Source organism: Amphimedon queenslandica, unplaced genomic scaffold (genome assembly GCF_000090795.2).
Source record: "Amphimedon queenslandica unplaced genomic scaffold, v1.1 AMPQUscaffold_13489, whole genome shotgun sequence".
In the NCBI taxonomy this organism is placed as follows: domain Eukaryota; kingdom Metazoa; phylum Porifera; class Demospongiae; order Haplosclerida; family Niphatidae; genus Amphimedon; species Amphimedon queenslandica.
This window is the reverse complement of record NW_003546275.1, coordinates 309,270-330,484: the sequence shown is the minus strand read 5'-3', so window position 1 is coordinate 330,484 and position 21,215 is coordinate 309,270. Positions and strand designations below refer to the sequence as shown.

General features: G+C 37.3%; 3 protein-coding genes across 3 annotated transcripts; all 3 read right to left on the bottom strand.

The window, feature by feature from the left end:
• Positions 1-50: 50 nt before the first annotated feature.
• On the bottom strand, positions 51-14,825 carry LOC100641459 (lysosomal-trafficking regulator-like). Its single transcript, XM_019993734.1, has 44 exons — positions 14,573-14,825; positions 13,936-14,026; positions 11,744-13,875; positions 11,464-11,631; positions 10,641-11,365; positions 10,460-10,544; positions 10,258-10,324; positions 9,894-10,003; positions 9,521-9,810; positions 9,263-9,398; positions 8,683-8,881; positions 8,397-8,569; positions 8,093-8,335; positions 7,843-8,016; positions 7,165-7,395; positions 6,811-7,003; positions 6,449-6,712; positions 6,081-6,283; positions 5,787-5,956; positions 5,576-5,711; positions 5,364-5,470; positions 5,198-5,266; positions 5,059-5,144; positions 4,640-5,013; positions 4,522-4,590; positions 4,263-4,400; positions 3,963-4,190; positions 3,835-3,911; positions 3,598-3,786; positions 3,332-3,480; positions 3,176-3,275; positions 3,022-3,092; positions 2,915-2,973; positions 2,708-2,860; positions 2,553-2,659; positions 2,304-2,462; positions 2,172-2,238; positions 1,953-2,115; positions 1,720-1,860; positions 1,561-1,664; positions 1,400-1,513; positions 427-975; positions 272-370; positions 51-215 (listed from the first exon to the last, which is right to left on the bottom strand). The coding sequence occupies exons 1-44, from the start codon at positions 14,756-14,758 to the stop codon at positions 51-53; spliced, it is 9,513 nt and encodes a 3,170-aa protein (XP_019849293.1). The 5' UTR covers positions 14,759-14,825.
• A 545-nt stretch (positions 14,826-15,370) lies between these two features.
• Positions 15,371-16,302, bottom strand: LOC100634139 (enhancer of rudimentary homolog). The gene is made up of 4 exons (XM_003384545.3): positions 16,251-16,302; positions 16,109-16,196; positions 15,711-15,831; positions 15,371-15,605 (listed from the first exon to the last, which is right to left on the bottom strand). The coding sequence occupies exons 1-4, from the start codon at positions 16,251-16,253 to the stop codon at positions 15,497-15,499; spliced, it is 321 nt and encodes a 106-aa protein (XP_003384593.1). The 5' UTR covers positions 16,254-16,302; the 3' UTR covers positions 15,371-15,496.
• Positions 16,303-16,388: 86 nt separating this feature from the next.
• On the bottom strand, positions 16,389-21,145 carry LOC109580506 (G-protein coupled receptor 98-like). Its single transcript, XM_019993774.1, has 16 exons — positions 20,859-21,145; positions 20,617-20,730; positions 20,386-20,511; positions 20,192-20,338; positions 19,956-20,091; positions 19,829-19,897; positions 19,673-19,776; positions 19,549-19,624; positions 19,342-19,464; positions 19,116-19,220; positions 18,948-19,064; positions 18,718-18,890; positions 18,501-18,658; positions 18,326-18,447; positions 18,084-18,257; positions 16,389-17,055 (listed from the first exon to the last, which is right to left on the bottom strand). Exons 1-16 carry the CDS (start codon positions 21,113-21,115, stop codon positions 16,567-16,569), a joined length of 2,490 nt encoding a protein of 829 aa, XP_019849333.1. The 5' UTR covers positions 21,116-21,145; the 3' UTR covers positions 16,389-16,566.
• Between the last annotated feature and the right edge of the window lie 70 nt (positions 21,146-21,215).

The following is a 21,215-nucleotide window of genomic DNA, read 5'->3' as shown; positions in this document are numbered from 1 at the left end:
TGAAGTATTTCAGCAGATACATGTAAGTATATTTTTTAGTGTATTTTAACTTAATATAACTGCATGATTATAGCTGACCTATTGGTGTCCCATATAATGCAAGTGCAGTCTGAGCTACCACTGACAACAATGCTGTAAGGTTTACATGATACCAGACTATTTACTGGACCAGTGTGACCTCTTAAATGTGTCACGCCGCCAGCATATGATGGATTCTAAAGAGATCACAATAGCTCAAATGGTGGAGTGTACCTATTGATGATATACTAACTTGTTTAGCAGTGTTATTTAGCTTCCAGAATGATACTACTCCACTTCCACCATATATAACAAGCATCTGACCATTGCATACCACTTGACAGCAGGTGACCTGTGTTGAAATAATAGCAAGCAAAATGAATACATGCAGTGCATTGAGACACTTACTCTGTTAAGAGGTGAATTGTGTAGTTTGATGGTAATAGAATGATCACTGATACCAACAGATCTAATGAGTATGGCATTATCCCAATGACCCCACGAGATGAATAAACTGTTATAAGTCCCTGATGGACTCGGAAAGAATGCAGCATCCTGATCAGTAATGGCCACTTCACCGTTCCACAGGCAGGTTAGTCGCTCCGGTGAGAGTGGGACAGTGGTTGTTACAATGGGGCGGTGAGAGAAAGGAGGGTCCGGCTGGCCGATGAAGACACAGTCTAGTGATACTTTGGGTTTTATTAGTTTCATACTGTGGGATATTATTGAGTTGTTTATCTTAAGCGGTGCTGAGGAAGATGAGGTCAATCTTTTTAATATTGAGCCGAATCTGATGAGTAGTGTTGTACGGACTGTTGTTTTAGAGCGATGAGGATGAGGCTCCTTGAATAACTGGAGGGGCATCTGCCCGTACGTCTTTACCATCGTTTTGAGTGCTTCCTGTTGAGTGACGTCTGATATTGAATCAACATCAATACCGTCAGCACCATAGTATGTCTATATGAACATGAAATAGAATAGGTACTATTATAGTACAGGGGCTTTGGCCTGATTTTTGAGTAACTTTAAAAAATAGTAAAAAATCCAATTTTGATCGGAATCAGCTCAAACTTGCTACACAACATAAGAACATGTATATGCACCAGGAAAAATTATAAAAACAAAAAATTCTCTCCTAGTCATTTTTGGCAAAATTTGGCTGAAATCCCTGTACTATAGTACAGGGACTTTGGCCCGATTTTTGAGTAACTTTAAAAATTAGTAAAAAATCTAATTTAGATGGGAATCAGCTCAAACTTGCTACACAACATAAAAATATGTACATGTGTATATGCATCAGGAAAAATTATAAAAATGAAGAATTCTCTCCTTTTCAATTTTGACGAACAACCCTGTACCTTAGCCCACAGTCCAAACTTACAGCAGGATGGAAGACATTGACAGCATTCACAGCAGCTCTACCAGTCTGCTTGTATCCAAACACCAAATCAATCCACTCGTGCAAGTGCTTGGACACATACTCACTCTCAAGTGCCTAAAATAGAACAGGATTACATCAGCAGAGATTGATCTATAAATAACCTGTCTGTGTTTGAGGACAAAGAGTCTTGGGTCACCTTTGGCCCATGGAGGCAACACCACATGATCAACTGTTTCTCCGTTTTGCTTCTCGCCTAATTTAAACCCTAGAGAGAGAAAAAAATGAATAATCAGTATCATTATTTTTATTATCGGTTTTACTTTCTGAGTTGGTTAAGAATTCAGGAAAGTAGAAGAATTCTGGGATAAGTTCTTTAACGTCAGTAGCTGATTCAGAGGACGATAGCCACCAGGTGGTAGCCACTTTGTGAAATGATCTATCGGCGATATCAAAACTCTTACCTAAGTAAAAAACATGTGATTATTATTATTATTATTATTATTATTATTATTATTATTATTATTATTATTATTATTATTATTACTATTATTACCTTGAAAGTCTAGAAACATATCAGTAAAAGGAGGGATACGGACTAAGAAGTGAAGCACGATCCCAGAGTTGGAGTAATGAGAGCCATAATGGTACGGCTTTGATGATATGGAGGAGAGACCAGGCATCATGAACCCTTGATTAGTACACTCATTTAGTATATACTAACAAACAATAATAACAAACAAATAAATAAATAAATAAATAATAATAAGAGTACCTGATATCTGTCAATATATTTTTTAATCTTGCTATCATCTTGAATAGATATGGGTCTCTCCAGTATTCTAAAATGAAATAAAATGATAAATAATCCAACCAGCATAGCAACAACAACAAGGGCAATACAAACCTAAATGAAGAGTCCTTGGACAGGTCTAGCTCTTCACTGGTATAATCCGAGAGGATGAAAGGAAATATTGGATACTGCATCAGGTCATTGAATGTCCGACCTGCCAGTTTATTCAATTCCATCAAATACTCAAAGTTAGATATTTCTCCTTGCTGCCATCTATCAAACAAAGAAAGGAATATATGCTTTAAACATACACATTTAACAAGAAGAAGTAGACAATGAGCAAGACAAAGAGAGTGATCGTACCCGATGGTCAATGCTTTTAATTTGCCTCCTCCTTCTCCTTCTCCTCCAGGATCAACAAGATTAGGCATATCAAGCTCAAGGAGCCCAGAGTGAACTTTATTGCGTTCCTAATCACATGAGAATCACATGAGAGCTATACAATGACAAATACCCACCATGGTGGTATCAAAGGAGAGCAATAAAGTGATCCCGTTTATAAGGAATATCTCGAGTGCATTATCTTTGAGCATGTATCTTCTTCTGTGTATTTCAACGACATCAGTATGTCTCCATGACATCAACTGTGTCTTCTCGTCTAGTGCCACCACCTTTACAAGAGAATAACAGGATCAGTGAGAGAAAGAGGGAGGGTTTAGCATTACTTTAGCAATGTTAGGGTCTCCTAGGGGCTTGTCTCCAATAAAATAACACGAAATATTGGCTAAAAAAGAAAGGGGTCACTGTCATTTAATTTTATCCTCCTCCTTACTAATTAGTAGGTTTCCAATGCAACTGCTGTCAGGTGATATAATATAGCACCGCTGATGTGTATTACCGATTCTAAAAATAGCAACAAGATCACATGACCATCACATGACCATCACATGATCGTCACATGATCATCACATGACCATCACACTTACATATCTTCATTTGGCTGCCTCAAAACTTTCATTAGCATTCCCTGTGCACTGTCATAGGCTGTTTCCTCAAATATAAATGACAAAGGTGAACATCTTATGCCTATAAATCATACATGTACATGTACATTATAAATTTCTACATTAATTTCCTCTTACCTGATTCTCCAGTGCAAGCTTCACGTAGTAGAAACTTCTCACTGGTCATACGTGTTGACCTCATCAGTCTTCTCCTCACTCTTGATGGACCTTCGGTTGGATCTAACTGCCAACACAATGGCCGTGGCTCATCCTCACTCCATATCCCTCTAAAATAATACAACAAAATTCACATTATGTGTATTAATAAATTGATATACTACAAAATTGCAAATTATCAAAATTACAATTACATGTACATACAGATTAATGCTGCTACCACTGACCGTGGGTGAGTGATTGATGCAATGATTTTCTTCCATTGTCTGAGAGTCTCCTTCTCCTGTACTCCGGCTAACTCTATCTGTCCCAATAGACTCAGTCTCAACTCCTTTTGTCTCCCAAACACTCTCTCAGTGACTTGTATTGACGCTCTCTTCACAGCTGCTTCCTTAGTCCTCAATCTCTCTATCATTCTATATTGTAACAATTAATGGAAGCACATGTCATGAGAGCAGGTTTACTTATTGTAAATAGTTTGTCGGCGATAATCAAAGTCTTTCTTTCCAGACTCCATTCTCTCCGCCCATCTCTGATCAGCCTAAAGTCAATAAACATATCAATTGTCCATTTTCATTTGTGTTATTATTACATTTTTCATTTCATCCTTAATTGACTCAATCCTTTGCTTGGATCTGCTATCATCATCCTCATGGGTCATCAGCAGTGAGGATAACTTAGTGCTTGGTTTTAATCTAGTGAACCCAGTGCTAGAACAGGCATCAAATATGTCATTATAGGCCTCCATTGATTGAACGTCACTGTGGACATTAGGAGACTGCATTAGATCTGTTATAGTTAGAATCAAACGACCACAGAACTAAAAGAAATGAAAATTTATAAGTGATTAAGTGGACATGTACATGTACATGTATGTCCAGATATTAATTACCAGTTTTTTAGTTTGAGAGCTAAATAGTAATGAGAGGAGAGATGAAAAGTCGTCGAGTAAATGAAAGGACTTTATCAGCTGGAGACGAAACTGATGAGAATGAATCGGAGAGAGTAAGAAACCAAGCAACTTTGAGAACTAGGAGAAAGAAAAAGAGAGAGAAATTGCTTAATAAAAGACAACTAAAGTATACTGATTCAAGAAGTGCTAGTTTAGTATACTGATTCAAGAAGTGCTAGTTTATGTAGTTTCTCTTTACCTGCTCAATCAATTGTCCTCTTGAGCTTGTAAAATAGCGAAGAGAAGACGACTCATACTGACTAAACGACTGTTAAAAATATCATCAATAAATTATTATTATTATTTCATTGTTGTACTTTTTTCCCTGAGCCACGCAATGAGCGGTGAAAGAAACGCAAGAGAAAGGAGGTGTAACCGGCCACAGTGGCAGCTGACGACATCTTCTTATCAAAGAGCATCCCTCTACGCACAAACCCCTCGTCAGTAAAACGGGAAACAACCTCGCCAGTGAGAGGGGGCGTGTCATTAATTAACCACTCAACGGACATAGCTGAAGTTTGAATGAATCTAGTCTGTAGCTCGGTCTGAGTTGCTAGAGACTGTACTGAGGCAAAAGGTGATATGAGACCACCGCCGTCTGTTATAGGACCAGCTATAAAGAACTGTAAGGCTTCCGCTAGCGTATGATAGATAAACTGCTCCAGGTATACTATGGTTAATGTCATTGAGGCTATATATGTACATGAAATAAATGAATAAATAAATAAATAATTACTTCTGTTTTTCTTAATCTCATCCAGACAGTGTTTGAGACATACCAGGAGAGTCTCGAGAAATCTAAAGTTTTCCTCAAGTTCCGCACTATGAATGGGTGTGGTTAATTAATTAGTGTGAGTGGGTGGACGGAGTCTTACCTCAGTGTGTACAGGACAATCAGTTTACAGAAATTAAAGAGATCAGTTAATAGGGTTTGCTTATTCTCCCTGCATTGGAGAGAAATAAGATAATGGTAATTGCAATTTAAAACAAGTGAACCTTTTTTTAAATTTGAAATACATGTACATGTACATGTAGACTTACTTTGATAAAGATGTTGATTCTGGTATTAATATAATCATCTGACAGATCATCTTCAGGAGCCCGTTACTAAGCATGCACGCAGGCATGAGCTTAACCATCTCAAATAACTAAAAAAACATAAATTAATATGAAATTATCATTTCAAATGAAAAAAAATTTATAATGCACATGTACTGTACATGTGTGTATGGCAATAGAAATGAATGACTAACTTCTCTTAATACACAGAGTGTAGTGTGACAGAGGTTAGGATCAGGCAGTGTATTAGCTATACACATTAGGATTGGTATTACTGCATTGAACTGGAAACCACTCAAAGACTGTGGAACTTGAAATGTACCAGAAGACCTAATAATAATAATAATAATAACAACAGCAACAATAATAAGCTGTACATCAACTAGTTGATCAAGATTAGCTTACTGGTCAAACAGGTTAATCTCTTGTCCGAATACAATACTGAATAGAGCACTGACTAGCTCAAACGAGAGGGTGTGCTGCTTCAGCTGGTTCCCGAGGAGATTGAAACCCTTCACCTGGAGAAAATTAGCCTGAGAGCTATCACCAGCTCTACGAAAGAACTCACCAAGAACCTAGAGAAAGAAAGAAAAGTATAAACTAATAGAAAGGGAGCAGTCAATAGTACTGTACATAAATATAAAAAAGAAATTCACAAATAGTAAATGCACTGCAATACATGTACATGTATGAGCTTACCCTAACGACAGCAGTCCTGACAAGGATAGAAGGATGGTCTGCCATAACGACAATGCTGTCCTGATCAAGTATAGGCCCAAGGACCTTACGGACTTGAGTGTCGGGCAAGAGACATATGATCTTCCTTATGTGTGAGAGGAGCCCAGTCTCAATACTGACAGGGACTGTCTCCTTTATATCACTGTCATTGAGGAATGGGAGGCCTAAATGTACATACAACATAATTATATGTGAGAGCTAAATGTACATATGCATATATATAACATAATTACATGTATATGTATACATAAAAATAATGTAAAAAAGCTTGGACTATAGCCCAGGTTTCCCCCCCAAATACTTTTAAGTACAATACTAATGATACTGACCGGTGATGTCAGTCCAAGTGAAGAGAGTCTCTAAGTCGCTGTATGAAGAATCGGGTAATCTGCCAGCGAGAGACTGAACGTCAAACTCAACAACTTCCATATCAGACTCAGACTCGTTGTCATGTTTCTCGGTCTCTTCTCCTCCTTCATCCCTCCCTCCTCCTCCCCCTCCTCCTAGTGATGCCCTGTCTCCTAGTTTACCCGCACTGTGTGACTCAAGTGAACTCATAGATTGACTCGGCGAACACTTTGGTAACTTTGATGCTATTGTAAGAATTATTTATACAATACGTGTACACTTAGTTTCCTGTAACATGTCTAAATATCTCTTCCCTAGTCCCTCTCTCCTCTCTCTCTCTTACTTTCTACTAGTGACAGATTAATGTCTCCTCTGACTAGTTTAGCATCATTAAGATCGGGAAGGAGTAGATGGTCCCAAACATACTTGAGCCAAGCCTCGTGGGGCGGGTCTCCCAACAATAACGCTATCAAACGTACGAAAATCATCGATATTGAACTATCTAGTGGCTCATTGGATTCAAGTGACCTCCTCTCCTATAAAAACATAATTTTAATTCCTCAACTGTAATAAGAACATGTACAAAGTAATGAATGTACATGTACATGTACATTGTATGTACATGTAAGTATAATAAGTACATGTACACATGTACGTGTACATGTACGTGTATGTGTACATCTATGTGATTCCCTACTTTACTGGTCAGTAGTATTTTCTTGAGTGCTTCTGCTGCGAGGAAGTGATTTCGATTTAGTTCCGAGTGGCTGTTCTCCGGACTGAGGAGCTGTTCCAGTTGCCATAGCAACATCTGCCACACCTCCACGGGCGAGCGACACCAGATGTGCCAGTCGAGTAGTATATGCTCCAGAATGTCAGTGTGTTTGATTTCTATTCTCTCTGGGCCACAAGCCCAATCAAGAAATACCTGATAATAATGATAATAATAATAATAATAATAATAATAATAATAATAATAATATTAATCATTATGTACATTACTACAGTACATGTACACATCTTTTAGGGTGGTCTTTGGTCACACTTCAGAAATTCGTAAAAAATCCAAATTTGATCAGAATCAGCTTAAACTTTCTACGCAACATAAGAACATGTGTATGCTTCAGAAAAAATTATAAAAATGGAGAATTCTCTACTTTTCATTTTTGGCAAAATTTGGCCAATGACCGTGTACTATAGTACAGGGACTTAGGCCCAATTTTGGAGCAACTTTAAAAAATTTTTAGAGCCACATCAAAAACTTATAAAAAAACTATTTTAATTAGAATCCGCTCCAAAAACAAAAGAACATGTATACAATGTATACGAATTAGCAAAAATATAAACTGTAATACATATACATTCATAGCCTTACTTTAGCAATATTTCTTGTAAGAGCTGCCTTGCTAGTCCTCAGTACTTGCTGTAGTAATGTGATCCCTTTCAACTGACGGAACTCGAGTTTAGCTTGTGGCGAGTGATGAACTGTTAGCTGAATCAGCGAGAGCGTGTGGAACTGTGCTATATCTGAGCAACCTTTGCTTACCGTCTGCAAGGAACAAAAAACGAAATAAGAAATAAAAGTGTTAGTAATAAAAGTGATAAGATCTATTAATACATTATACCTTAGCATAAAGATAGAGTAGCTGTTCTAATCCAATACAGTTCAGGAGCACATCAAACAGCTGTGGCTGGTTGATAGGAGATGCTGTTGCTACCCACTGTAGCTGATCCACACTGGGTATTCTAACTATGATGCTGTCGGAAGAGGAGGAAGGATTGTGTGGGTCAGTCTCTCTCTTGGTCTCTTTTAAACTAACGAAATAAACCTTTTGACTTTGATGGGCCCAATATGATACAACAGGCCACTAAAAAATAACAAAATAATAAATAAAATGCTGTAAAAAGTAAAAAAACAAATGTATTTACTTGAATAGCTTGGAGCTGGGAATCAGTTATACCAATTTGTTTAACTTCAGTTGAATCAGATGCCATCTCGACATAACTGGATGTAAGTATATCACCTAATTCACCAATACAAGATGGAGGGGACTCTGGGCCTAACTGATACAATAGACTAGCTAGATTAGTATCATAAGAACCTGAAGAATAGAGAGAGAGAGAGAGAGAGAGAGAGAGAGAGAGAGAGAGAGAGAAGAGCAAAAATAAACAATTGAAGAGATAAATCACAATCTAAATCATAATATTTAATTACCATCAAATATATTAAGTGATCCAAGTCTCCATTTTAGGCTCATCTTGTCAGCATTGACTAGTTTAATGTGTCTCTCTGATGTTATGTTGCTGACTACACCTCCACCAATGCCACAGTAGCCTTCATTATACTGAGCAAGGGATGAGGAGAGATTTAGAGTGTAATTAAACACGTCACCTCCATCAATGACAATCTCCACCTACAGTTAATAAACACATGTATGACAAAAGCAGCTGTGTGTGTTAAGAAATTTTGGCAAAAATTTTGATGGAAATATCATGAAATATTTGTAGGTTTGTGGGTTAAATTTAGTGATTTTATCATCACTTAAAATCAAAAAAAGAACAGGGTTACGTGTGACCCCTCGGGGGGTACAACACTCCCCCATTCAAAAATTTGTCTTCAACGTATACTACTGCTTAGGCCAGGCTGCTAGGCTGCCTTAAATAGCAACATATTCTAACAATGCAATCGTGGGTCGCACTTTTTAAAGGATGAGATTCACGACTATCGGGTTACTGTTAAAGATTGAAGATAGAAATAGCTGTACATGCAGCAAAAATGGCAACATATTCCTCACCTGACATAGTCTTGAAGAATATTTAATGCTGATATATAAATGATGGAATGAGTTGAGTGTCAATGCACTGCCTGAAGTGACCGAATTGGCACCAGACGCATCATCAAGACAAGTGTGCTTGATCTGATCTGAAAAACTACAAAAGTAATAACAAATATAATAGCTATACTACATGTATATGTGAGCTAACACTACGTCTATGTAAAACAGTTCTAAGGCACAGATATCAGTAGAGGGTTCTATAAATATGATTCTTACGTTACAACAATGTCTCCACTGCAAGGAGAGGCCCAGAGCTGAACGTAGACTTCACCAGTGAGGAGAGAGAGCAGATGAAAGTAAGACTCCAATGGATACTTCCCAATATAGAGCCACATTGACAGTGCACAGTGATGAAGGCTAGTGGACTGTGGACAGGGTAGCCTGAGCATCTCTGACCAGCTCAGCTTCATTGACGGACGAGGGAAGCTAAACTCAATGTAGCTCGAGGGTTGTCTGTTGTGTGAATTCTGTTTAGCTACTTTATAAAGCATTGAGACTAGCTGCTCCTAATGCACAAGAGTGAATGAGAGAGAATTGTATAATTACAATAGCTGTTTTTTATTGCATGATTTGCATTCATAGAAGTTACCAAGTTTTCTTTATTTCCTTGGAGTTTTAAGAACAGTTTCCTAAGGTCAGAGTGAGAGACTTGATAACTGGCCAGGACTTCAACCAACTGACACAATAACTTGGAACAATCTGTGTAAAGGAACGATAGTGAATTTATTTAGGAGTCTCTGTACTATGGTATCTGTCAAAAATGGCTAGGATAGAATTCTCAAGTTTTATAATTTTTTCTGATACATATACATGTTCTTATGCTGTGTAGAAAGTTTGAGCTGATTTCAATCAAATTTGGATTTTTTATGAATTTTTGAAAGTTATTCAAATATTTGATAAGGGCTACAAGTGAATTTTTTTGCATGTATTTCTATTAAAATGTCCTTTCTTACTTTTACTTCTCTCAGTTTTTGAGTCAAAAAGATTTGAAAATGAGTCCAAGAGAAAACCAAGAATTCCCTGAAATGAATTATCAACATGATCAGAGTATACAATGTACATAATACATCAAAAATCATGTACTCTTGATATACTGGTACAACATATGTACATGTACATGTATAATTTAAAGGAGTAAAGGATCATACTGTGTACCTTCCTGGCTAGAAGTGATATGTTGAAATTGTCAGCTTTCAGTAGATCAAGAAGATAAGCAAGAAATAGCTCAAGAGCGGAGTCACTAATAACAATAATAATAATGATAATAATAATAATAATAATAATAATAATAATAATAATAATAATAATAATAATAACAAGGGAACATGCTTATTACCATTGTGTTTTGGTAGTAGCATCCTCCACACATTCCTTCAATAGCTCCAAGCATTGCCAGACAGGGCCTTCAAGCCACAGTCTCTTCTTAATATCCTCCGGTACCTTCACTGTAGTCACTGGACTATGTAGGCCAAACCCACTCCCTGCGACCCTCTCCTCCTCCTCTCCTATAGGCTCCTCAGGGGTACCTCCCTCGCTCCAGAGCGACCCAGCCCTTGCTCTACCACCAAACTCCGTATCAGCATCATACCCGGAATAATCAGACTCCCCGTCTATCACGGCTGGGAAGAAAGGATGGAGTCTATTGCTGGGGGAAAGGGCAACGGTTGGGCTGATGAGTTTGATGGGTTTACGCGTGACCTTGGTGTCACTGGGCAAGGTGAGGGGACGTATCTTGGACTGACGGCGTGATAAAATTGGACTACCTTTAGCACTGCCGTGAGACGAATGAAGTGAGTTACGAGACGGACTTATTTTACTAGTTGAGCCTCGACTAGAGGAGTGTCTGCTCCTGTGACTAGGACTGCGGGTTGGTTTAAGGCTGTGGTTGTGGCCAGGGCCTGAGCTAGAGCGACGAGGAGAGACAGGAGCTGAAGAAGGCTCGGGAGAATAGAAGGTAGCAGTCTTGAGGAGCGTAGCTATGTATTGAGATGAGTTTGAGGCAGTGCATAATTTACTACCATGAAGGAATGAATGGACCTCAGAACAATGGAACTCCAATACCTAAAAATGATTAAAAATATAATTAAAAATATGAATACATACATTGTACATGTACGCATAAAATTGGCTATGATAATTAACTTAATATAGCTGCTTACCTTTGAAGGATTCTCCCTTACTCTACATACAATGGTTGCCATAGAGAGAAGGTGACAGAGGAGTGACACACAGACCTCCCTTAGCTTGCTAAACACGTTGCTCCCCTCCCCCTTTCCCGACCAAATCCACACCCTCTCTAACAGGCTGGCAAGAGAAGGAGCAAGCACCTGATATTTAAAAACAATATTAAACATTCATTATAAAAGAATCATAAACTACTACTATACAAGCAATATAAAAAGTACATGTACATACACAACTAAATGATGGCTTAACTACCTGTATAACGTCCCATATGTGATTTTCATTCATTAACACCAGTATACCATCACAAGTCGACGTGGCCTCTACCAGTATACACCAGACATCAGAGACCAATTGTAAATGACTAACAAGAGGTGCTGTAGCAAGCTGACTGATATTAGTCTCGTCCAACAAATGCTGTATCTGTACATGTATCTGATCTATCTTCCGAAGATCAAATGGTTTAGTTATATTATCAGTCTCTCCGCCACTATTGATTAGTTTATTGCATTTCTCTAAGAGGACACGAGCATTAAACTCGTAAGCTATCTGAAGGAGGGCATTGACTAGCTGGAGGTGTGTTTTATTGCCACTGAGGTGACTGCTGTGAATGATGCTTGATTCCCACGGGCGAGAGAGCGTTCGTAAAACGTTACAAAATATGGCGAGTGTTTCTGAGCGGAACTGAGAAAGAGGAACAAATACAAATAGAGAGAAGAGATTGGATTTGTGACCTTCAAGAAACGGGACTAAGCTACTAGGATGTGACGCAACTTTTTGGAGGAGTTTCAAGTAAAGATGAATCACTTTCTCTTCCTCAATCTCAAAACAGGACTCGGTCACCCTTTCCTCATTTCTGCTTTTCTTGCCCTCTGAAGCTTCCTCTCTTCTCTCTCTCTCTTCCGAGGTCTCTCCTTTCTCTTCTCTCCTTTTGTTGGAGTCCAGTTTATGTCTCATTCTCTCCAGTATCATTTTATGATATGGGAGGATGACGTGTTGAGTGAGAGATGAGAGGAGGTGACAGGAGGAATGAGAAGAAAACAAGAACAGCAAATGGAACATGACTTGAAGGACGGTTTGGTGGCTACCCTCTCGAAGCGCCGTCACGTAATTGCTCACTTTCGTCCAAAACTCGGGTGTGGTCGAGGAATCGGGCGATAATTGAAGCCATGCCTTCTCTAATAGCTCGAGATAAAGGTCGAGAACCTCTGGCATTGACCAGACGGAGCTGTGAGAAATATGGGGAAGGAAGTCAGAGATTATACCAATCTTATCAAGACCGGTTTGTGCAAGAAGCTGTAATGAAAGCAGCTGTATGCTTGGAACTGATTCAAAAACGACTAGCAACGATTGAGATATTTTACATAATCTCTGCTCCATCTCAACGTAGCCTTCCCTTAAGAAAGACCGAGCACTAGGGACTTCCTTCTCTTCCTCTTCCTCCTCCTCATCTTCTAATTTATTGTGAGCCGCTAGTTCTTGTCTACTTCCTGCCTGAATGAGATCAGAGATACACACCAGCTCCCTCATCAACCGACCCAGGAGACAATGAGCAGCTGTAACAACAGAGTCCCAAGTGGCCATTATCCGTGGTAGAGACTGTAACTTGGAACAAACATACAGTAACCATTCCTGACTTGAATCAAAGATGGATTCATTTAATACGTTAAGCAATGCATCAGGAGGTAGTAGCACGCTCCCTGGTGATAGGACAGTGGGTGGAGTTGAGAAGGGAGGGGCTTCAGAAAAGGAAAGAGCGTTAATGGCTACTACAGAGGTATAGACTGATTCGAGAAATAATAACGATAGTTCACCATCAAGATAACGGTTGGTTGTAAATATAAGACCCTTACCTAAACGCATAGGGGCCTTTGTTGCCATGGTAATGGGGCGGGGCAGTAACGAGCGTAATTCAAAAGTGTGAGAAGGTGAGAGTAACGACTCAGAAGTGTTGTTAATTAATATAAGCCACACCCTCAGGAGATAACGAGCGAATAAAGACGAGGCTAGAAAGGACGACGGTATATCTTCTTCTCCGGCATTCCTAGTCTCAATCCAAACCAGTTGGACCTCTTCAAGGAAATCCGTCAGTTTTGAGAGGAACCTGATTAGTTGTGATATCTGGTGATTGTTCTTGGGTACTGAAGAGCAAGTCAGTCCTTCTATTACTCCTAGTACTAACAGAAATAACTTGACGTCATCAAGAGAGGAAGAAAGAGATTGGTTGCTCAAGAGGGTCTCGGGTATCCATTCCGTTGCTTCTGGTCCAATGGCTGGGAGGGAGTTCCTCTTTAACTCACTTGTGATGCGATATGATGGCGAGAGTGGGTGTGGCTGACTCCGCCTTCTTGAATGAGAATACGATGGAGAAATACTGAGAAATAAATCTATAAAAATAAAAGACAAAACATTACGACTATTATTATATAATTAACTAAAAGCTTTACTTAGTTCGTCAGTATTTCTCCTCACTAGCGGTAGGAGGCTCCTAAGTACAACTAATAACAATTCAACTAAATCATAATTAGATAAATCGACCTAAAAAGGAAAACGAGAAGAGAAAGATAACAGTAGATTAAATGCATGTGAACACACATATACGGTATACATGTACATATATATGTACTACAACTACTAATATACTTAGCCAGACATGCTAAAGAACACGTGAGTGAGTGAACCAGAACTATATGTTGATACTGAATATGTGGTAACAGTTCCATTCAATAGACATAGGACTGCAAGACTTTGTTCACACATTATCATTGAATAAGTAGAGGCACTATGGATCAATAAATTATGAACCAGTATTACTATTGTATGATGATTATGAGCCTACGTATGTGTACATGTGCAATACATGCAGTATCAGTCTCTTTACAAGAATATAATATTATTGTTGCCAATGGTTGTCCTTATCAAAAACATTGAAATTTTAAAGAAATAAGTGTATTAGAAGTACTTCACAATTCACATACATGTATTTCTGAAGAAAAATATACCATAGTCCGTTCCATTTGGTTACAGTTACATATACGAGGTACTTTCATTTTTAAAAATATCAAAACGCCATTTTTGACTTACTTGAGTACACATGTGGTGTATGGTTGCCAATAGCAACAATATGTCTTCTCTGTAGAGGAACTTTTTCAGCGAGGCTGCCTCTTCATCTTTTGAGAGGGTGGGCGGGGATAAGGAGGTGTGGTCAGAATCAGGAGAATTAGAATTGGAATTACTAGTAGGTGTAGTTGCAGTACCATTAACGAGCATTGATGTGAATCGATTCAATAATGAATCAATGAGTATACTAAGAACTGAATGAGGATCACTAGGAGGGAGGGGAAAGAAAATAGGGACTTGACACAATTCAATATAAAAATATGGCGGTTTCATTATAATATTTAATTTAACTTAATTTACGATAATTAATTTAACTTAATTTACTTAGAAGCAAAGCATGAAGTGACATCTTTTCCCTCGGCTAGAGTGATCAGGAAAGACTGTAGGAACTGGATTAGTTTGACGTCACGATCCTAACAGAAAAAAAGAAAGAGAGAGTGGGGGAAGAAATGATTTTCATGCTTTGCACAAAATACGTAACGCATTACTTGTCCTTTTTCGTTCAAGAAAGACGAGAGATGGTCACTAACAGTCTGAGGTGAAGCCATACTCTGGTACAGCAACCTTCCTACTCTTCCCCGAGTCCACTGCTACTTACTGCCCAATTGTATCCAGTTAATAGAGGCGGCAGAGTAGAATGTTATTCCTGAGATATTTCAAGAAGAGGTGGAAACTTGAAAAGAAATTTTTCCAGCAAAATTTTAATTTAACCACGCCCCTTGGTTAATTAATTGTTATATAATTTTATTAATTTATTTACACTTGCAAAGAAGGCAAGAACTTGAACAAAATGGAGTGCAAAAAAGTTCTAGTTCTAAATAAATGTACATTACACACATTTAGTATAATAACGATAATGAGTCATGGAACAGTGTCTGGGTATTTGGTTCAATGCCTTCCTCTGCTTGGTCCTGCTTGTTTCTTCAGCATTCCGTATATCTTTTCCTTCAGCCATTCTTTATTATGTGGAGAGTATGTACCACTTGATGACTGATGACTAAAAAAAGAAATATATATTCTACATATATTCAGTACTAAAATACAGTATTTAACATAGGAACATAAGAACTAAACGTGGGCAGTCATAATAGCAAATTCTTACACCAGACAGCTAAGATCGTGAAGGTTGTCGATAAACTTGAAGAGCTCGCTGATGTCATAAGTGATTGAAGGACTCTGGGGATGAAGCTGACGTAAATGTTCCTCGTATATCTTACATATTCCTTAAAAGACATAAGGACATAGTTAGAAAAGGGAAAAGTATTTAAAATATCTACAATGTATATACATGTCATTAAACAACCCAAGGAACACCCATTTACTGCAACTAACCCAGCCACACCCACACAATTACACTTGGTTTTAGTTTTTAATTTTTATTATGTAATTCAGTACAAGAAACAAATAAAATTTTTCACACTGTTAATAATTATGGTATATATACATATATTATATTGTATTATATATATATATATATATATATATATATATATATATTACCTTCCAAGCACTCATCTAGTGTCTCGTAGTCAGTGTAGGTTCTGTTCTCGTGTGCTCTGGTTGGTTGGATGAGTAGAATAGTGTGAGACTATAAATATAATTGCAGAGATAGAGTAGAAATGAATGAATACTAGCGACTCACCATGTTGCCAAATGTTTTGCAAAGCAATTTCTATAGTGGGTGGGGCTGGCTGAACATTGATTGACTCCGTGTTCTAAAGAATACGGAAGCCACGTGGCTCAACTTTAGCTAAAATTATTAATATTTTTATTGTTTAAAAATAAATATAGAAATAGAGATAAAAAAAAGGCTCATGCATATACAGTGTACTTCATAATAATTTACTAAACAAAATAATAATTATAAATGTATATGTGCTTAAAAAGTAATGTTACTGATGTTTTATAAAAGAGAATAAACTGCAGTTTGCAATAATTCCTACTATAATGATAATAAATCAAAGGTGAGTGTCTGCGATAGAAATACGTCTAAGGCGATATTGTTCTGTTGCTGCAGCTGGTTGCTTTCCTCTCCTAGCAAATCCTTCGATGGGAGGCTGAGAGTCTTCATCTTGTGAATAAGATATTCCTGTCTTGAGTGCAAACATCAGATTATCCATATGGGAGCCAGACTCTCCGCCATCAGAGTCCCCTGCCCTAGCAATGGCATAACTACCAGACTCCCCAGAATCACTGTCACCGTCTTTCTCCTGGACCTCTTCAATCGGGGGAGGAGAGGGAGGGAGAGAAGGAGGGAGCGAGGAGTCCGCTCGTTTTTCTTGCTGTTTCTGTTTCTGCTTCTTTTTCTTTTTTGAGGTATGAGAGGGTTTCACCGACGAGTGAACGCTGGGAGTAGCTGTGGTTGGTGGAGGGGAGAGCCTTTTCATCATTATGTGCTCTTGTGATCCGATTTGACCATGAGAACTAAGCTTGTTATGTGTGGATGTCTATAGTGAAGAGAGAAAAATTATACGAATAATCAGAACATTATAATAACAGCTATTGCTCATTAGTTGAAATGCACTATGCTACATGGTCTTTGGAGCAACTTTAAAAATTCATATAAAATCCAATTCTGATTGGAATCAGCTCACACTTTCTACACAACATAAAAACATGTATATGCATCTGAAAAAATTATAAAAATTAAGAATTCTCTACTTTTCATTTTTGACAAAATCTGACTGAAATCCCTGTACTATAGTACAGGGACTTTTGTACAATTTTTGAGCAATTTTAAAAATTCATAAAAAATTTAAATTTGATTGAAATCAGCTCAAACTTTCTACACAACATAAAAACATGCATATGTATTAGGAAAAATTATAAAAATTAAGAAATCTCTACTTTTCATTTTTGAAAAAATTTGACCAAAATCCCTGTACTATATAGTACAGGGACTTTTGTACAACTTTTGAGCAACTTGAAAAATTCATAAAAAATTTAAATTTGATCAAAATCAGCTCAAACTTTCTACACAACATAAAAACATGCATATGTATTAGGAAAATTATAAAGATTAAGAATTCTCACTTTTCATTTTTGACAAAATTTGACCGAAATTCCTGTGCTATAGTACAGGGACTTTTGTACAATTTTTGAGCAATTTTAAAAATTCATAAAAAATTTAAATTTGATCGAAATCAGCTCAAACTTTCTACACAACATAAAAACATGTATATGTATTAGGAAAAGTCATAAAAATGAAGAATTCTCTACTTTTCATTTTTGACAAAATTTGACCGAAATCCCTGTACTATAGTACAGGGACTTTTGTACAACTTTTGAGCAACTTTAAAAATTCATAAAAAATTTAAATTTGATCAAAATCAGCTCAAACTTTCTACACAACATAAAAACATGCATATGTATTATAAAGATTAAGAATTCTTTACTTTTTATTTTTGACAAAATTTGACCAAAATCCCTGTACTAGCACTGTACATGGTCTTAAGCCCAATATTTATCAACTTACTCTTGGCAAAAGTGATAACTGGGACCCATACATGCTTGGATAATGCTCTCCCATAAACTCTGGCTCCTCTGGTATGGTCAGTGGCTCAACATCTTCTTTAATAGGATAATGCTTGTGCTTCCAAGTTAGCGTATGCCAGCTTACAAACAAGTACACAATGAGAGCATAAATACCCTGAGAAAAAGAAAAAAAAAGAGAGGTGGAATAATACTTATTTACTTATATAGCAAAATACTATTAACCTCAATGATGTTGAATGCAAAGAACAAAAAGAAGAGGTAAATCTGTTGGAGGTATAAATGAAGTGCACCAAACACGATATTGATGACAATGATGGCCATAAAGGTCAGTAGGAGTGGTATTTCTAAAAATGATCCAAAAAATTAAAAGATACTCCAATACAATAATACTCTGTACCTCTCTTGTTAAATGTGTCTTTGTACAAGCTCTTGAAGTCTTCCCATTTTGACCAGTAGAAGCAAGAATGAGAGAGAATTCCAACACCAATCAGTAGGACCAGTATGATAGGCAATGCTGATGACACACCCGCTATAGCAGGAGAAGGCATGAAGCAACTAAAATGAAATTAAAGAAAAGAATAAAAATATAATTTTATTTTTAATTTTAAACTTACAGCCCTCCAACTCTTCCGTATATATCACTCCAGCTCTGAGCAGCTCCAAAGAGTGATATCAGTATGGTTGCTATTACAATGGCTATAGCAATACCCCAGCCTACAAATATGTAGATAATGAGTGGCTCATTTCCATCAGTCAATCCCATTAGGTTCATCCACAATGACATTACCTGAAAAATTAAGGCAATTATATAAATGAGTGTGTGTATGTAAGTATGCATGCTTACCAGTACAAACATCCACACAAATTGAGCTAATACTGTTAGCTGGAGTAATAATCCAAGGGCAATACAGCCATTGGTACTAACTGTAGGAGCCACTACCATATCAATTAGTAATATTATCTGGAGAAAATAATAACACAATATTAGCAAGTATGAGACTGTTTGATTTACTTGGAAGAGAGCAATAGAGAGACACACAAATATCAATATACGTGTGCCTAGTTTTATCCTCTTGAAGTAAATAGTGTGTAGAGCTATTATCAATATCATCACCAACTAATGGAGGAGAAAAAAATAAAGAAACTGGCTTGATTGTTTTACATACAATAGTGTACTAAGCAATAATTTAGTATTGCTATAATGTCTAGTAAAGTGTTTCTTTAACATTTTAACGTACCACAACAAATCCAGAAGATATAGGGCCAGGGAGTGGCCAGCCATAGCTTGGAGGGATACCAACAGCATAATCACCAACCAACTGGCACTGACACTCAACATAATCTCGCTCTAATATTGATGCCTATAAATAAGAGAGGGAGAGAGATCAATAAATAATGCCCTATCACTAATGTATATTCACAAAATACATTCATTGATGCAATACCTCTGCTAGTGTGCAAGTACTTTGATCCCAGGATCCCGTCCCACTGTCATCGGTAGGATAACTCCATACGAGACAACTAAATGACAGTGGAGTCACATGAGAATCACATGATATACAATCTTACTCTTGATCTGATGGGTATATAGTTCCGCTAGGAGAATATACACGATAAGTGACTGGATTAGGCAGTGTTGGTACTGAAGGATTATCAAGGCTCAATACCATTACCTAATATATAGAACAGTAGTCATGATACAATGGGTTTTGTATATGCTCATACCTTCATGCCTAATAGTGGTAACTTGTATAAACTGGCATCAGTGTATTCAATGAAATGAGCATCTACACACTAAAAAACACATCATCATTATCATCATCATTCATTATTATGATTATTATTGAGGTACCTCTGAAGTAATTGGTAGAGCAGAGCTTGATAGTCTAATGTAATCATTGACTCCTGATGTAAAGGTCATCCCGCTCAATAAAGATGGTGTATAGCGTCCTGAATTTATCTGTAGGGAGACAGTCGATATTGACACACTAAAAATATTATAAAAAACAAACAAATAAAGCATAAAAGTCGAGATACATTTACACAATATATGTACATGCATACTGTAGTCTGGTTCATGGTTCATACCTTTGTCCATCACATGGTCTTCCTGTTACAAGTGAGCGTGCAAAGCTCTTCAGAGTAAGAGCATATCTAAACTGCTCATCATAAGTACCACTTCCTATTATTGCATTAAATATGCTAGCCATTGTTGACTGGAGAGATGCAGGATAACTAAAATAAAGAGAATGAATACATTACATTGATTATAATTCCTCTACCTTATTCCACTCTCAGTGACAGTGCTAATGATCTCTTCAATGGTTAGTTTCATTGTAGTAGACAGTGATACGTTACGACCAGACACTGCACCATTACTGAGCTTGTTCAAGATATCAGTAGCAGCACTGTAAAATGGAAAAATCAATTAATAGAATAAAGCCTTGCATTGTTTTGTCTCATGCAGTTATTTTATGTGTATCTCTGCCTTCCTTTCTTCTCTCATTTCTTACCTGCTCAGTTGAGATGGTGTGGTTGAATGGTAAGCAGTTAGATAGTCAGTATACAAGTCACTTTCAGTCCCAGGATGATTGATGACAACAACTGCTCTCTCATTCTGTAACACACTAAAATAATAAAATTGAAAAAAAAACATTTATATCAAATTCAAAACAGGAAGGAAGGTTATATTAAAAACCTAAAACTAATTTTAAACCAAATAACTCAAAAATCTAATGTGTGTATAAGTACTAACCTGCTGCTATCAGTTGGGACTGACAGGGTAACATAGAAAGCTCTTGGTATTACATCGGCTGATATGATATTCAATTGTATAGTTGCATTGCCCACGTCAATAGGGAAGAGAACAGAAGCACTAGTGACTGATGTGAAGTGAACGCTAGCCAGTGCTGGTAAGAATGTCACTTCACCAACTGTTATTGGGTCAGCCGATTCAACTGTAGAATATGATACTTGACTTGATAACTTGAGGCCCTGCAAGCGCTGTATCATAAGGACCTGAGTCAAATCTGTAGCTACTACAGACCTATTGGAGATTAGAAAACAAAAGGAAAGTAAATTAGTAACTTAATGTATCGCTTAAATAATACAC

Excerpts from the sequence above, each read along its gene's own strand:
- LOC100641459 (XM_019993734.1), bottom strand. The coding sequence starts at position 14,758 with ATGCTCGTTAATGGTACTGCAACTACACCTACTAGTAATTCCAATTCT. Across the intron at positions 5,014-5,058 it reads TGAGATTAAGAAAAACAGAA|CCTCAATGACATTAACCATA; the intron begins GTAATTATTTAT and ends GTACATATATAG. Across the intron at positions 3,093-3,175 it reads AGGCAGCCAAATGAAGATAT|AATCGGTAATACACATCAGC; the intron begins GTAAGTGTGATG and ends TGCTATTTTTAG.
- LOC100634139 (XM_003384545.3), bottom strand. Across the intron at positions 15,832-16,108 it reads ACTAGATGAGTGCTTGGAAG|GAATATGTAAGATATACGAG; the intron begins GTAATATATATA and ends ATGTCTTTTAAG. Across the intron at positions 15,606-15,710 it reads CACGATCTTAGCTGTCTGGT|TCATCAGTCATCAAGTGGTA; the intron begins GTAAGAATTTGC and ends TTCTTTTTTTAG.
- LOC109580506 (XM_019993774.1), bottom strand. The coding sequence starts at position 21,115 with ATGATACAGCGCTTGCAGGGCCTCAAGTTATCAAGTCAAGTATCATAT. Across the intron at positions 20,092-20,191 it reads AGACCATGTGATGGACAAAG|TGTGTCAATATCGACTGTCT; the intron begins GTATGAACCATG and ends TAATATTTTTAG. Across the intron at positions 17,056-18,083 it reads AGTTATCACTTTTGCCAAGA|ACATCCACACATAACAAGCT; the intron begins GTAAGTTGATAA and ends TCTTCACTATAG.